This window comes from Rhopalosiphum maidis, chromosome 1 (assembly GCF_003676215.2).
Source record: "Rhopalosiphum maidis isolate BTI-1 chromosome 1, ASM367621v3, whole genome shotgun sequence".
Lineage (NCBI taxonomy): Eukaryota > Metazoa > Arthropoda > Insecta > Hemiptera > Aphididae > Rhopalosiphum > Rhopalosiphum maidis.
Genome location: NC_040877.1, coordinates 37,104,938 through 37,122,604, shown reverse-complemented (window position 1 = coordinate 37,122,604; position 17,667 = coordinate 37,104,938). Strand labels below are relative to the sequence as shown.

Below are 17,667 nucleotides of genomic sequence, written 5' to 3'. Positions count from 1 at the left end.
ACTTGTTTGTATTAATATATTTTGTATAAAAAAGATACACACACACACACACACACAAAAACACACACACACACATATTATATATACATTTATAATTCGACGAACCGTTTTTAATTGTAATTGAATATGATCAAAAACAATTTTTTTACGTTTCAGCACTGAATGCTGTAAAATAATTATTATAATTTAATAGTGTCTACCATTTCTTTATTCAATTAGAGACATTTATTTTTAATTGATCTGATATTTTAAAATTAACAAACATTTTAATAAATCTAACAGTCAATGTCTTTTTGAAACACGATTGGTGTTCAATGGTAAAAATATTTATTATTTTATTTTTATCATTGTTTTTTTTTTTTGAACAGGGTTTCGTTTAATTAAAAGCCGGCCAAATTTTCTCACTACGAGCCGACGTGATATTTAAAATATGGTTATGTAAAAGATAACTAATAAAAACTTACTACGTTAATTCATTATAAAATAGAAAAAAAAAATTTAAATCTAAAATATTTAATATCCATCAGATTTCGTTACTATTGAAAACCAAATTTAAAATATTGTGTCTGTTAGGTATATAATTATAAATTATATATATTTTTTTATCAAACTTATAACCTTTCATATATAAAATATCAGTAACATAATAGTTTAAATCATGATATACGTTATTAAAACAATTATCAATTATTATGTTTACTGTTACTGTTAAAAATAACTTCTTAGAAATCTACAATATTTCTAATATCTCTGTGTATAATAGTGATTTCAAACAAAATAATATTTCAGTTTTCTCTATTTACAACACTTTGATGAAACTGTGTTATCAAAGGAACTATTTTGATTCCAAACGGAAACACTTTCAAATGCATGAATTCAAGAAGTATAATGTGCACCTCTTGTTTTTCGATTTACTTTGTTCTAGGTCGCCGGCTGTTTGATGTTGTATGTGTATTATGGTATTGTAACTCTCCTTATTGAGACAGATCCAGTAGCGTCATCCATTGAATCCAAGTGTATGCATTTTCATTACATGTATTTTTTTAATATCCATTACAATATAAAATTAATGTTATTGAAATATACTGAGCATGTCATAATCATTGTATGAACAATTTTATGTGAATAGGCTACTTTATTTACAATAAGTTCATTTTGATCTCACCAAATAATCTCAAACTATTATATGTATTCGTACGAATCTTGCACTGTTTGTTCCGAACAAATTTGTCCGCACACGTAAAATACCTAACTATATAAACTGAAACTTCTATCTTCTATTAAGAAGTATTAAAACAATATTTTAGTATACACGAGTAGAACTGTATATTCTATGTCTGGGAAATTTGCGGTTTATCTTAATTAAATTATTGGCTACACTATAACAATATAATATTATATTAATATACTACTGTATATCATAAATATTTATCAAATTATAATATAGTGTTTAATATTATGCATATTATCTGTTGTTTTTTTAATATTTGGCCATTGAACAGATAAATTGTATGTTATTACTGTAGATGAAATTGAATATATTTTACAAAAAATTAAGAACTGACTTTCTTCAAATCAGAAAATGTTCTAAACAGAATTAGTTAAACAAATAACTGAAATGGGTTAGTTTACACAGTAAGCATTAAATTTAATGCTTTCAAAGTATGTGAAACTTAAACCAAACGAAATCAAATAATTTATCTGATTGTTGCATAATAACACTATCATAAAGGTCATAGGCACATGTCCAAATTTGTTTCAGCGTTAAAAATTGTTTTAAGAAGATTGTTTTACTGCATTAAAAAAAATATATATGTTGTACTTAAGAGTGCATTAAATTGTATTTTTCTTGTTTTTAGAACATTTAAATCCGTTCCCTAGTTACGAATTATGTGTTCACAAAAATATGATTATGTAGTTAAAAATTTCTTAAGAAACTTGCATTTTAACAAATTTTAATAAAAATATAAATAACCGATTCATTTTTCTAAATAATTGTAATAATTTGATATTTTTATGACTTAATAAAATAATAATATAATATACATACGGGTCCTAAATTCACTATTTAACGATGTTTCTATATATTTGAATTTTATTTTTTTATTGCTTTTCTATACTTCTATTTTTATTTAGACCTCAACACTATGATTCGAAAAAAAGATCTGCTGCCGATGATGTATTCGTGGTTTACAGGCATCCCGTCACGGCTTAATAAATATTAAAGATTCTTCCGCTCCTTGCTATACATCATACTCCCGTACAAAAAGAAATTTCCATTCGACTCCAATATACATACCATGATTTTGCTGAAAGCTATACACAAGTCGTTTGTTTTTCTTTTATATATTTTTTTTCATTGTCTTCTCTTCCCGTCCGTTATCCTTCGCTCGGTTATATTTACAACCCCGTTGTCCAACACACTCATCAGTCCACAATCGTAAAAACTCGACTGTGTCAAAGTAATACACGACTACATAAGTGTAACATCCATGTTCACATTCGTGTTTTATCCTCATTTTACCATCCAACTATAGTTATACAATAATAATATTAATATTACGTCGATTTTCACACTAGCCTCGCACAACGTTACTGCTTAACCTAACCTTACTGGGGATAAACGAAATAAAAAATACACTCATTTGTGTTATGCGCGATCGAGATCGACTATAGGATAAGGGTAGAACGCTTCCATCACAATACAAGAACCCACGTATTACGAAGTACCATACGAAGATTATCGACAAGCTATACGGTTTCTGCGAGTAGACTAATTACGGTACATCCGGTAACCCGGTCGATTCTGCACGGACATTTGTCGGTTTTTATGGTATTGTCAAGTTGAATAATGGAATTAAAGGAACTAAAAGGAAATTCTGTTCCGACATAATTTTATATCTTGTCCGTGATTTTCTGTCGTCTACGCCATATGCCAGTTTTAATGTTGCACTGTACGTGTGAATGCGCGATGGTGATAATGCGTCGTGATCGAATTATCAAATAGGTAGACCCTATTTATACGAATAGGAAAAATTAAGAAACTGATTTAATCGAATTCTTCTGTCAAGAATCTAAAATAAAATTACTATTTCGATAACAAATCAAGACTGTAAAATATTTAACTTTATTTTCGTCTCAGACTGATATAATTTGTGAATTACAAATTGTATTCGATTATCAGTGTAGTTTTACACGTGCAAGTGTTTTTTTAATATATATTTGTTTTTTTTTTTTTTAAATTTCTGATCACATATTTTATGCAATAAATAATATGAGAATAAATTAATACAAATATTTACATTATTTTCATTTAAAAATGTATAATAAATAGTAATAGTAATTAGTATTACATAATAAAAGAATTTGCAATTTAGAAATTTAGAAATTTTACGATTTTGAAGAAAAAAAAAAGGAAGAAACTTTAATTGCAATATTTCTGATACAAAATATGATTTAAACATTTAACGAATGTGATTTATTTCGAAAATAATTATTTAAAAAGCAAAACGTAAGATTTTAAACAATATTACAAATCGTATTACAAGTATATTTTAATTATTCGACAATTCACCATCTAAAGCATTCATATTGTTGGACTTAACTGACATTGACATATATAATCGATTTTCTCTTTACAAAATCAAAGGGAAAACAGATTAAAGAGCCCAAGCATATGAACTATTTATCGCTGATAAACTTAATAATAACATTAAAAGTACTTGAAACAAACAAGGTCAGTTGTTACAAATTATAGACATCACGATAAGTCTGATGAAGATAATCGTTTATCAACAGTAAACTCTCATATAATGTAATTTTGGCTATATATTGTTCTTGTAATTATACTAAGAAAACTTTGTGTGTATTGTTCAGGCCCGTTGACTAGTCTCAATCTATGAACTCGTTCATGAGCTATGGACCTCCAAATGCCGTGGATATCATCAGCATCTATTATGATGAAAATTATATTGTAGAGATAAGAGTTATGATGCCTATACATGCATTTGTTAAATTATGTGGTAACTATTTTTAGGGATCCGAATTTAATAACTTTATATAACCGTATTCCTATACTACAGTAGAAAAAAATATATTTTTCATTAGTCACGTTAAGTTTCTTTTTATTTATCTAATTATGATTAAATGTAAATTAAATGTGAGAAATACCAAATATTACTAAAATTGTAATATTTAAAAAATAGATTATATTGTACCTACAAACTATAGTAATATTATGTTTTTCAAATATATTTAAATTGGATATAGGGAAAAAATAGCAAATCATTATAGATTAGGTATTTAGTTTATTATTTACTTTGTTGCAACAGTTGAGGATATTAAGCAGATTTCTAGTGTTTGTGTTGCTTTTTAATTTTTATAAATTTTTATAAAAAGTATTTACATTTTTCGAATGTTACTATTTTTATTATTATTTAGGACTCTGGAGTTTACGCCAAATCATTATTCGATTAAAAGCATTATATTTTTTAATACAAAATTGTCAATAAATGTAATAAATTATTCTTTGAATGTTCCCGTAATATCGTAAAACAGGCTAAGGGGATCATGAATATTTCTTTATTTGTAAAGTTTTTATGCATGTTTTTTTTATCGATATTACTTAAATTTATTGTACTTACTATCGATAGTATTTATAATAAGTAAATAAATAGTTACTATATTATAATATTTACATGAAATTGTAAATTCAAATTCTATAATGGTTAAAAAAATGTTTTATATTAATAATTTTTACTAATTAGCGTTCAACCTGATTGATAATGACGTAAAAATAGAGTTTTCTCGAATGGAATCTTTTAGCTATAATAAGTTTCTAATATTTAATATTTTGTTGTCTTAAAATGTATTTCTTGACGTTGTATTAACCTCACATAATATGATAGAGATACGTTTATTATTGAGTTTTGTATTCATTAAACGAGCTTGTACGTAGTTTCCACCAACCATATCCCAACTTAATTTATTATGAATAAGTGAGATCGTGTTTTGAATAATATGATAATTAGATATCATTAAATTTATTATTAATAATTTTATAATTAATACAATTTAACACTTTTAAAAAATATTTTTACGATTTTGTGATAATTACAAACTTTTTATTACGCAAAACACAATTTTTAGTTTATTTTGTGCTTCGATATATTTCTTAACACGATATAACATAATATTTTTATAAAACAAATATATAATTTCAAATTTTGGTATTTTTTAAATTTCAACAAATATATTATTATCAAATAATATATTTTTTTAAATAATGACTTAAAAATCTCGAATATTAAATTCAAATAATAATAGTATGATTCTGTTATGACTTACCAATACCATAAGTCCTATTATACTTTTTCTAGTTTATTCTAATGTATTGTCTGTAATTTTTTTCAGGTAATTACTAATGCACTGTACAAAATCAAAATCAATATCAATGGCTATAGATTAAGAGTCAATATGATAAGAGGTATGTAATGTAATATATCAATATTATAGTGTAGTAGTGTACGGATTTTTTATAGGTTATAAACAAAATTATATAACAAGTACGTTAATTGTTTTCTATTATAACGGTGATCGATAAAACTAGGTATATATCGTATATATCGTATCACTACTGTTGATTGGAATTTAGCTGATAGATAATTTAGGTTGTTCCGTGTAATATTATGTGCGTTTATTACAAATTAATTATATTTCCAACGGTACATATATTTTTGCATATTATATAGAAATATAAAGTTGTTTGAAACTAATTTAAATTACATCCCCTTCACAATGGTATGTGAACGATTACGTATACACATATTACGTTGTGCAATGTTTATTACTCGTCGGTCGTCCTATAAACGCGTTTTACGTATAATTGATAGTACTCGTGGGTTTTTTCATATATAAAATCGCGGACGACAATTCTAGTGAATAAAAATGAAAATATCGTTAGTTCCCCTCAGTGCAATAAAATTTTGAACAAACTGACAAACTTAATAATAGTCTCATAAAATAAAAACATGATTATTAAAACATACTCTGTGTTGGACGAGTATCATTAGTATTTATTTATCATTATCCACTGAGTGCGCGTATTATAATATATTTTAAAATTAATATTTTGAAAAACAATTTATTTCGTTTGTTGTTACGTTGTTTTGATCTCGCTGTCTCATTTATTCACATACAAATGAATCTGTTCTACTCCAAAATCAAAGGTCATAACACTTTTCTAACTTCCCCTACCGTCGTTGATAGGGCGGGCAACATTACCATACAGAGGATAGAAGAGGGTTTGCCCAGCTGGCGTTGTAATATCGTTGGTCGTGATTTTTTTTTTCGGTTTCTGTTTTTTTTTTCAATTTTTTTTTTTTCATTTATTTTGCGAAACGCTTTTAGTCATAATTCAACCGTCCTATCCCGGCGGCGGTGGCTTGACGTTTACGGAGGTAGGACGCGGCGGCCCCGGTGGCTGTAGCGTGGCAGTCCTCCTGCGGCGCGGTCGTGGCGGATAATACTTGCTCCCATAACTCATCGGATCCGCGGGCCCAATAGTCAATAACGATAAATCCCTCGTCTCTTATGAACGTTTACGCGATTTGCATAATACACACCGTTGCCGTCATACTGTTCAGCGGTGGCGTCCCATTCACTACTCTCTGTGTACAACGATCCGCCCGGATTTTTTCTCTCATCTTCTCGTGGCGGACGTAGTGCGAGTGGTGTTCACCGCCAAACAATAATAACACCCGTTCGGAGAAAACCCATCATTGCCCGCGGCTCGTGGGCCAGTCTTAAAAACCACTTGCGTCACCCCCTCCCCCTTCCGTACTTCCATTTATCATCGACAAATTTTTCCGGGATTCGTTTTCCGAACACCCGTCCAAAAAATGGATTGTGCCTATCGAAATAGCCGCACTGATGCTAGTGAGGACACCACGGATCATATTATTCAGTACATTACAATCCTCTTCGCCGAATAATAATAAAAAAAAGCCTTTAATATTCCTTTGTATTTTGGTGTAAAATTCGCGTATTCGAGATAACGCTTTTTAGCTTACACAACAATAATGATGCGTACGATATTAAAATATAAATAAGTAACAACAAAATAATACACGGTGATCATATACGACGCGGTTGAGCATGTATTAAATTGTTCACGTTTAGCTGAACAAAAAATTAATACAATCATATTATGTAATATTTAAAAAAAAAAAAAAAAAGTTACCTTAGTGAGATTTCCAGAAAGTTGTTTAATTTGTTTCGACAATACGATCGATCAAGCTAAATTAGATCGATAAAATAACAAGTTTAATAATTATATTACCTATATTTAAAATATTAGGCTAGTGTTTGTTATTTGTTTATAAGACGTATTAATAAACACTGCACTGTTAACAGGTACGATTAATGCTGATGTCGACAGTTTATATTGACGAGTTTAAAATACACAGACAAAATTTTTTTTGGAAAATTTGGTACAAAAAAATGTTTCTTGGGACCGGACCGTCGGTACGAGTTAGATAACAATAATTATGTATAATATGGAATAACAGCATAACCTAGTATTATGTAAAACCGACCATAAAAATAATTTCACAAATCAACGGTTCAACCGTATATATTAATTTTTACTTCCATTTAAAAAACTATAATTTATAATAATCTATCGTCCAATAACAATGAAAACATTTCACAAGATAATTACATACATTAGAAAAGTAGAATGCAAATGACTAAAAATGACGCGCAATTAGTCTAATATTTTTGTTTTAGGCCACGGAAGTTTTGAATACAGCGAAAATACCGTTGTCATATAAATGAGTAAAATCACATGCCCTCGTTTAAAGTAATATTGTTCGCTACAGCTATCTGATCTAAAATATAACAACGACCACATCATTAAAATAAATCATCGAGAATTTATATTGTGTGCACATTATGTTATTAAGTTAACATTATATTATACATACCTATAAGTATATAATGGTATACCAATAATATAAATAAATATTTGGGTTTTGGGGTAACGTATTATTTTTTATATAATACAATGTTCGATGGTAGGTATATCTAAATAATCTGACGGTAAAGCTTTCAAACATTTTATAATGTCGTGATTACATCATATTATATTCTGAGCTAGGTCGGTAATAACTTTGTTCTTAAATTCTTAAGTAATGGACTTAATATAACCTGTATATAAAAAAAAAATCATATTCATATTTAATTTATAGGTATATAAATTTGTACACAATTTTATATATACAGTAGATGGATACTAGGGTAGATTAAGATAGTTTAACTTTTAAGCCTTAATAAAAATATATTTTGTGGTTTTAAATTTTTATTTAATATACGACCAACAAGTAAATACATAAGTTAAATTTATAGATTTATGATCATATACGTGTCATGTATTGAAATAAAATCGACGTTTTCAAAAATTATTGACATTGACATTGTTATGCACAATTAGAATAAAATACTAGTTTAAACGTATACCGTTATGGTTTTAATATATAAAAAAAAAAATTGACACTTTTAGATCTTTTTGATTTCTTTATAATATGTGAAAACTACTTAAATAATAACAACTTTCTATATGAATATAAATTTGTGTTTGTAGTTTATTCGATAACTATATAATCTATTTATTTATTTATTATTATTATTATTTTTTGATAAATTTATATTGATTAGTGACTACAATCAAGTATCAATAGAGCTAAAAACTTTATAAGTGTAATTATTTCATTATTTTATTAAGTTCATACTGGAACTATATTAATGTGTGTAAGACAACTACACTTTTACTTTTTACATTTTAAGTTGATTAGATTTATTAATCTAAAATTCATGATTTTTTATTATTCGCAATTATTTTTTTTATTTCTTTCATTATTTACATATATTTAAAAAAATGTATTTGGTCCTAAATTGATATATAGAATATGTTTAATTAAAAAAACAATTAATTATCTTTTAGTCGTTGGGGACAAGTTCATTTTTTTTACAGTCGTATTGATAAGTGGATTTTTGGTGCGTGGTATAGGGAGTGGAGTGAGTTTATTTGTATAGATATCAGTACGCAAATTACTCGACTCAGTGATTATGTGGTACCTAAATCACTAAAAATATAGCTGGAGGTTACTAACCCATGTCTCCGCCAATATTGAAAAACACACTACTATTCTACAGTTCCACTCGCTATCCTCGTCTACCCGATAACTCTACCATCAACAGAAGATACTTCTTTTCAATCTATCCACCCTCGGGCCGTTTTTAAACACATTATTAGTTTCTCTTGCGGAACGTTCTCAATACTGAAATCTCTTAGACGTCCTGGATTTTCCCATATCCAACGGTACGTGAAAAAGGTTCTTTTTGGTGCATTACATTTCCATCCCTAAACTATCGTATTCATGCAAATATGAAATACGCCTTTATACCGACTACGATGTATCTTTTTATCCGTGACCCGTACTGGTCAGCCTTTTCCAAAGGTATTTTTGATAACTTGGAGATTTATTATTATTATTCCTTTTATTTATATGTTATTTTTGTCCGTGATCCTCTTTGTATATATTTTATATTTTTATATGCATTGGATACCACCAAAATCAATCTTATATAGTTTATTATAATATTTGAAGGTTGCTGAAGTGGTTTGCGACCGGTTATATATTGTGATTTGGACGCGCGAACATGCGTGGTAAGAGAAATTGAAAAGTTCGATAATATGTGAAAGTACACTAAGACTGCTTGTGAGAAAGCCAAAACTTATACGCCTTTTTTAAAAACCAGACAACGCTATTGAATGCAATTCAAAGGCGGCAACCGTCGGATAACAATCAAAAAACGTCACCGATGATGGTCCGAAAACTTTTCACATACGAAACATACTTGGTATCCGTTTTTGAGGTTTTACGTGCTCAATAAGATTTTGAAATGCCATTTATATTAAATTGAAAACATTTCATTTTGTTTGTTTACCAATCAATAATTTTCCCCAGTATCTACCTATAAGGGCTATATGTCGATTTAAAGTGCCGCAATTATCAATTTGTTTGCTTTCATTGCGGGAATAAAAGAATACAATAATAACAATATGGTCATGATTGTCTTATTTGATAGCTTACAACATTTATTTATTATATAACGTAATAAAATTTTATTAGTAAATCGTTATTTATTAATTCAAACATTAAGCTATATTATATTATTTACAACTTTTTGTTGTAATAATCATTTTAAACTAAAAAAAAAAAAAACTATTAGCAATATAATGCTAATTTTTTAAATAATATCTCATATCTATAACTATTATACTAATTTTTTTTTATTCTCAGTACATATCTGAACTGAAATAGTTATTGTAATAATATCATTAAGTTCTAACATTAGAGTTTTTAGATACTTACACGAAACGTATTAAAAGTAATATCAATCAATAATTTAAAAAAATATTAATTAGGTATCAACACTATTAATAAAATTTATTCTAAAAAAGGAATTTTTAAACCGTCTTAAGATACTAAACTATTATCACTCAAATAAAAGAAGTATTTTTGTTTGAATCATTGTAGAGCATCGAATATTGGTTGTGAAACTAAGTTTTTGCTCTGTTAAATATTTTTAATTATACCGTTAACACTTATTATATTGAACTAATGCTAAGAACTGTTCATAATAATGTGACAATTGTAGCTAATTATAGGATTTTGAGTCTTGTTTGTAGCTTGAAGTAAGTCATTTTTGTATGCTATAATTTATTTCCTAAACTCGGTATCTTACATCTACCTAGTTACTATGGTTTACTCCTATTTATTACGTGGCAAAAATATAAAATATTAATAAAGCTATAAATTGTTTTACATATTAAACCGCTATTATTTTTTTATAATAGTTTTTATAAACGTATTATAGTTATAGGCACCTACACATTCTTATAATTATATTTCTCTATGTGAATGCATTTTATAATCAACTAATTTTTTAACATATTATACCCCTTTATAAATATTTAATTACATTTTAACATTAATACTTACCGGTATATTTTAACAAAACTTCATAAGCTCGTTAAAAAAAAAAACGCGTATTTATACGTATGAACTCTATAGATTGATTCAAAAAATAGCATTATAAAAGGGTAACGATATTTATTTAATAAATCAGTCGGTGAATATTCACCATATAGTTCAACTTGAATAAAAAAAATAAGTGACATAAAATATCATCTTATATAGGTACCTACATAATTTAACACGAGTATTAAAACAACGAGATACGTAGAGACAATAATGATGTTTACTCTGGCTAAAAGCTACGCTTAAATTTTTTTTTATTTATATTTAACATCAACACTAGTTTATCGTATAAAAGGTTACGAAACAATTTTTTTTTTTAAATCCACGCTTATAGTATTTTTAAAAATTATTTTATATTTTTAGTTTATATTCTCGCGGTGAAATTCGCATTATTATTATTAAATTGAACATTTATAATTACGGTAATTTATGTGATAATATTATGGTTCGATATTGTTACCATTGTAAAAAATTAATTCATACAAAAGAGTTATAATTTAAAATCTAACGTTCATGAGCTGTACAATTTATAATTGTATAATTCCTAAACAATACATTATTTTAAATATTGAATAAGTAATTCGATATTGTCTACAATTTATTTGCTATTACATAACGATTTTCTTATAAAAACATAATGAAGAATAATTGAATTAGTCTTTTAAATTATAAAAACTTTAATATAAATTGTTTGAAAACACGATATTATTCGAATAAACTATTTAAATTTTTAAAAAAATAAATAATTTTTATACTTTTGTTATCTTGTTATCGTACTATATTATATTATTACCTAATTATATATATTTTATTTTTATCTAATAAATGTTTAACTCCTTTGTTATGAATATAATATAATGAAAAGTATTTGATGTACATTTTTATCAAAAAATAATAATTCATAACTTTATTTATTATTACATTTATATTTTATGCGATAAAGTGACTTTTTTTTTTTTGATATCACAACACGATACACAATATAAACAGCCAATAACTTGGTTGACATAATTACGAGTCATAACTCATTTTTTGATAAATATTAATCTCTTTCAAGTTAATAAATAATTACCTAGTTGAATAAAATTCATTAAATGCAAATAATCTACTTAAAATTAATTTTAACCTTTTTATTATGTACACAACCACCAGTTTATAAAAAATGAATAAAACTAGTTAAAATATATTATAATGTTGTTATAACATTATATTTAGTAAATATTTATCATCAATAGTAAAATAATAAAAATATATTGTTTTAATTTTGATATTCTTAATAATATTACTGAAATTCTTAATATTGGTAGGTAACTAAATTATTGAACTCCTCATTAATTCACAGCTATCTATATTTTCAAACAAGCCCAATATTTTTTATACTCAAAATATTGTCTTATTGAGAAAAAAAAATTGTTACACAAGCTGTTTAAATTTACAGACACAGTCAAATTTAAATTCATAAAAAAAAGAAAAAGTATTCTACCACAGATTGTTAAAAACCATAATAATATATTGTCTTATCTTATAATAATTCATACATACATTATTTTAAAAACGTGTAGGTATAAAGTTATTACCTATCTTAAAATAATATTACCTATTTAAAAAATATTATTACGCTTTAATATTAATGAGTAAGTTCTACACCAAATACGTTTAATTAATATTTTAATTTAATTGTATAAACAATTTTAAGTCTAAAAATAAATTTATCTAAGACTCTTAATTCAAAGTTTGATGATGTGTGACGTATGTCGACGGGAATTGTTTTTTATCGAAAACAAACGGAGGTCCATATTTTTTTCAAAAAGAAAAATGTATATACAGATTATTATAAAAGTGCAGGTTCACTACAATGAGAATCTGTTATCAAAGTTCATATTTCATCAAGACCAAAATAATAATAATATAACCACGGTCGAAAAGTATAATATTCATTATAATAATGGAAATACGTATTAAATTCCATTTTCCAGCTACCAATACCCGTATAAACAAGTTTTTGCATTTATTTAAAGATGTATGTGCATGTCATAATAATAATAATAAAAATAATGAAAAACGGAACGAAGTTAAAAATAAAAAGGTAAGCAAAAGGATTAAAGAAAAAAAACATGATATCACTCTCGTGATCCTTCCAGCACGGTCTCAGGTAATGAAGGTTGTAATTTTTTTCTCTGATTCTAAAACACAGCGACTTCTTAATGCGTGCAGCTTTCCCGACTGAAAAAAAAACTTTGCCAATTTCTCGGCATATTTTATTGAATCCTACAATACGGTTTATGTTATATTGTTGAGCTTTTAGTGATGGTATACTGTACTTACATATAGGTATATCCGTTTATGCACGTGAAAATCGATTTCTCACTGCATAAACGTGTATCTGTACCATACCTATATTATGTATCCCGCGTGTGCTTCTGAAATTAAAGTTTGAATCCCGGGCAATAATACTTCCGGACGACGAGGATTTTGGGCTAACGACTTTTGAGCAGCTGCAGTATAATAAGTTTAAAAAGAAAGTTTCACACACCATCCGAGATTTTATTGAGGGACTTATCGTCATCAGTGAATTTACGGAGTACTACCTAGCTCATGGCGTCCGATTTCCGGCCGCCAATGCGCGACGAGTTCATCATTTTTCCGGTTTTAGCTATTTTTTTTTTCATCCCGACCTCAATATAACTGGCGACGCGTAATTCGCCGTCTCTTGTGCCGCACTTTATTTTCGAAGGTCTGGCCTAACCCAAGTTGGCATACTTAAAGCGTACACATAATATTCTTCGATCCGCGGTACTGAAATGCGCGTTTTATTTTGTATTGTAGATATACCCACGGTGTTTATGCAAATTTATGAAAATGTAATTAATTTTATTAATTAAAGGGCTCGTGGCTATTAATGTCGGATGGAATTAAAAAATATATTGCTGACTCTTCGTCTTCTTTTCATGGCGTCATTATTAAGTATATAAGCAATATTGTTCTCAAATTACTTAAATGAAATTCTCTCCATCCAAAGTACGTTTTTGTTAACTCTTTTTGTCAAACTAGTTTGAATTATTTTTTTAAACAGTAAACATTATTGATATCTTGTATTTGGATCATCTTTTTTAATCTTAGTAATGAACTTGAACTGACCGTTATAATATTAAAAAATCTATTAACTAAAATTATATCGTAACTTATAAGTTATTAAAACACAGTATAGATGAAATAATTTAAGATTTTTTAATAGTTTTGTAATGATATACTTGAATACATATTTAAATTAAGACTGTTAACATTATTAATTTTATTATTAGCACAATTCAATGATAATTAAAATATTTGACATATCAATAATCGTGATGAACCAAAAATTTATAAAACGTGTTAATTTTTTTTTTTTCATGCCATAACTTATCTATGCCTTGAATTAATCTAATTTATTATTATAATTACGAAGATGCAGTAAACATTTTTTTTTATGTGAAACTTAGCGTTAAATATTCTCAATTAACTGATATGCACCCCCAAAAAAATATTTTCTTTAATATATTATTTATAATGCTTACAAAAGTATATTCAAACTTTTAAAAATGTTATATTATTAACATAACTTTTAAATACATCTAAATAAATTCTCTAGTTATCAATATTTTAATATCGCTTTGAATATTCCATAAAACCATAACTACTACTTATTGTAATTAAATTATTGTATTATAGATGGTAATGATATAGTATAATGGATTCCAATTTAAATTAAAAATATAAAAGTATTATTAATGTGAAGCAGGCGTGTTTGGTATAATAATTATCACTTTTGTTGCATACATTAGATGGTTTCGTCAAAATAAAATATAATAAAAACATATTTTAAAATGAGCTTAAATTATACAAAAACAAACATATAATACATTTATATTAAATTAATAATATATATATTAATAATCCCACCGTCGAAATTTTAGGAACAATATTTTTATGAAATATTTTTAATTATTTATGTTTTAATGTTTAAAGCAACATCAGTCTAACAAATATACTTAAATAATTTTAAGAAATTTCATCTCTATGTTTTAAACATAAAAATGTTTATTTTTTTAAGCGGCATATTCTTAATCAATTTTACACATATACTTAATAATTAATAACTGTATAAAATAGATCCACATTTAACGTCACACATATAAAATTGGGCAAAAAGAATATAATAATAAACATTTTTAAATTTCAATATTGTATAGTGTATAACCTAAACTACCTACATTAAAAATAAGTAGGTAAATAAACTTATTTTATCAAAATTAATAAATGTCATTTTCAATATAATACTGTGTAAGTAAAGCAAAAATAGATTTATAAATGCTTTTAAATGGTAACATATATAATATTTGCGTGTGTGTGTTTAAAGTTATCAATTCGATATCATTATACATGTATTTTTATTATAACATGCATTAAATATTATCAAAAAGGGTACTCGCCGAAATAGCCCAATCCTTATTCCTGAAACTGTAGTATTATACAAACATCATAAATACAATATGGTTTTGTATAAAATTATATTACTAACGAATAAAAAAAAATGTTTTTGATTTTCTTATCCCCGATCATAAAAAATGATTCGATTATTATAATAGCCATTTGAATTTATGCGTTTTTTGAATTTCCTTGAATATAAAATATATTTTAACAGCACGGAAACTATTGTTTGTATAAATAACTATACAACCGTGATTAGCATGTGAGATAAACGTGCACGTTAAAACGAGTGTTTTCTTATTACTTACTACAAAGATGATGCGAAATGAGACGATTAACACGCAAGCATACAATAGTATTATTCAAATGCGTAATTTTAAGGCTGACATTGTTGTACCTATATAACATTTTCTTATTATACAATTAAACAAAGGACATAATTATTATCATGTCTGAAGGTGATACAAACTGAAATTATATGGACCGTTTAAAGATAAAATACTTTGATTAGAACAAACTAAAATCACGAGGGTTTTAAATTTAAAATACGTATTTTTTGTCATGTTGACCTCTTTGTGACTAAACCATATACCATTGCAAGTATATTTTTTTACTTTTACTTTTTTATAGATGGCTATTAAAATAAAAGTTTAAGAAAAAATATTTTAATCATAATGTGGACAATGCAGACAATCAAAACACTCTCCTAAATATTTGAACGATATTTAATACTACAGTGCTGTTCAATGATATACTTAAAATATTGCATTGTCAGAACTTAAACGATTTGTATTATAGGTATCTATTTTCTTTAATGAGAAATCTTGATTTCAATCTGTTATACGACCATTTCTACTTTTCATCTCTCCAAGTCGTGGATTCGAAATGATTATTTAATTCAATTGTAATATTGAAAATAGTTCGTTTCTTCAATTTAACTAAAGTATGACAAGTCAAAAGCGTATGTAAGAGCGTAAGGCATGAAAATACTGTGAATTTGACGGTTCTGGTACATTTGAAGATTATACTGTTCTGAGGACTCCCTTATATGTGGCGTCCCCGTCCTCTTCTCTAGGATCTGAAATCCATATTTAGCCATGGTCTTATTGTTACGTCCTTAGAAAGTTGTTGTTTTCACTGGTGCAAGTTATTACGACTAGGTATAATACCTTATCACCATATTGTATGTGTTGAATAAGTCAAACCCAGTTTACGGTAATCAAATTCGTGATTCTGATTTCTACATTATGATTTATAACAACAAGTCCTAGTATTCGTAGATATCGTGCATAAACATAATATTTCTTAATAATTCTTACAATCGGATAGTAATTTAGTGGCCCATTACCTTGTCAAAAAATGACAATAACGTTTTTGATCAAAAAAAAAAATACACAATGTTTTTACTATAATAGTAATCTTGGTAATTATTTGATTATATGATTTATATTATACTTATATGTTAAATATTTACTCATTAAAGTTTATTACTAATGTTATTAGTGACAAGGTTATTAGCCCACATGTAATCTACCATAGGCTAATAACTTTATTTTTGTTGTTATTGATACTTAAAAAGAAGTATATTATATATTATATATGAGTGGTTACACACATTTTAAAGAGTATCATTATCCACTTTTATCTTGTCTAAAATTGTAGTGTTTATTAATTCAATACTATATTCTTTGAGTATTTTATACATAAAGATTTTAAGAAATGTATTTCATCTCAGAATAATACATAAAATCTACGTTTTTTGTTTAAAAAAACAAACGATGGTTATCATCGATATTAAGTATTAAAAAAATTAAAAATCCACAAACAAACATATATTAAGCAAGATAAATGTAAGATTATGTTGTATTCTAAAAAGAAAATTTCAACAAAAAAATTATACTTTATGAAATTATGAGTGTTTAGAGGTTCATTGTTAAAATAATCACTTCATATTTTATTAAGTGCTTAACTTTTCATTTTGGTGTATATTTTATTACATAATATAAGCTAGCTTATATAGATTATTATTTAAAATAAAATTTACATCATAGAGAAATTCACCTATATAATTAATGTTTTGAATTATTATACACAT

The 17,667-nt window shown here is 26.3% G+C and overlaps 1 protein-coding gene across 3 annotated transcripts in view; it reads left to right on the top strand.

Annotated features, from left to right (window-relative positions):
- LOC113547762 (WNT1-inducible-signaling pathway protein 2) overlaps positions 1-17,667 on the top strand; it is a 268,501-nt gene that overhangs the window by 101,338 nt on the left and 149,496 nt on the right. The window contains exon 2 of one of the 3 annotated variants that reach the window (XM_026948244.1): positions 5,413-5,485. The exons of the other annotated variants lie outside the window; for them this stretch is intronic. Within the exon in view, the coding sequence (XP_026804045.1) occupies positions 5,476-5,485 (10 nt within the window). The 5' untranslated portion in view covers positions 5,413-5,475. The remainder of the gene's footprint in view (positions 1-5,412; positions 5,486-17,667) is intronic. 3 annotated transcript variants of the gene reach the window in all.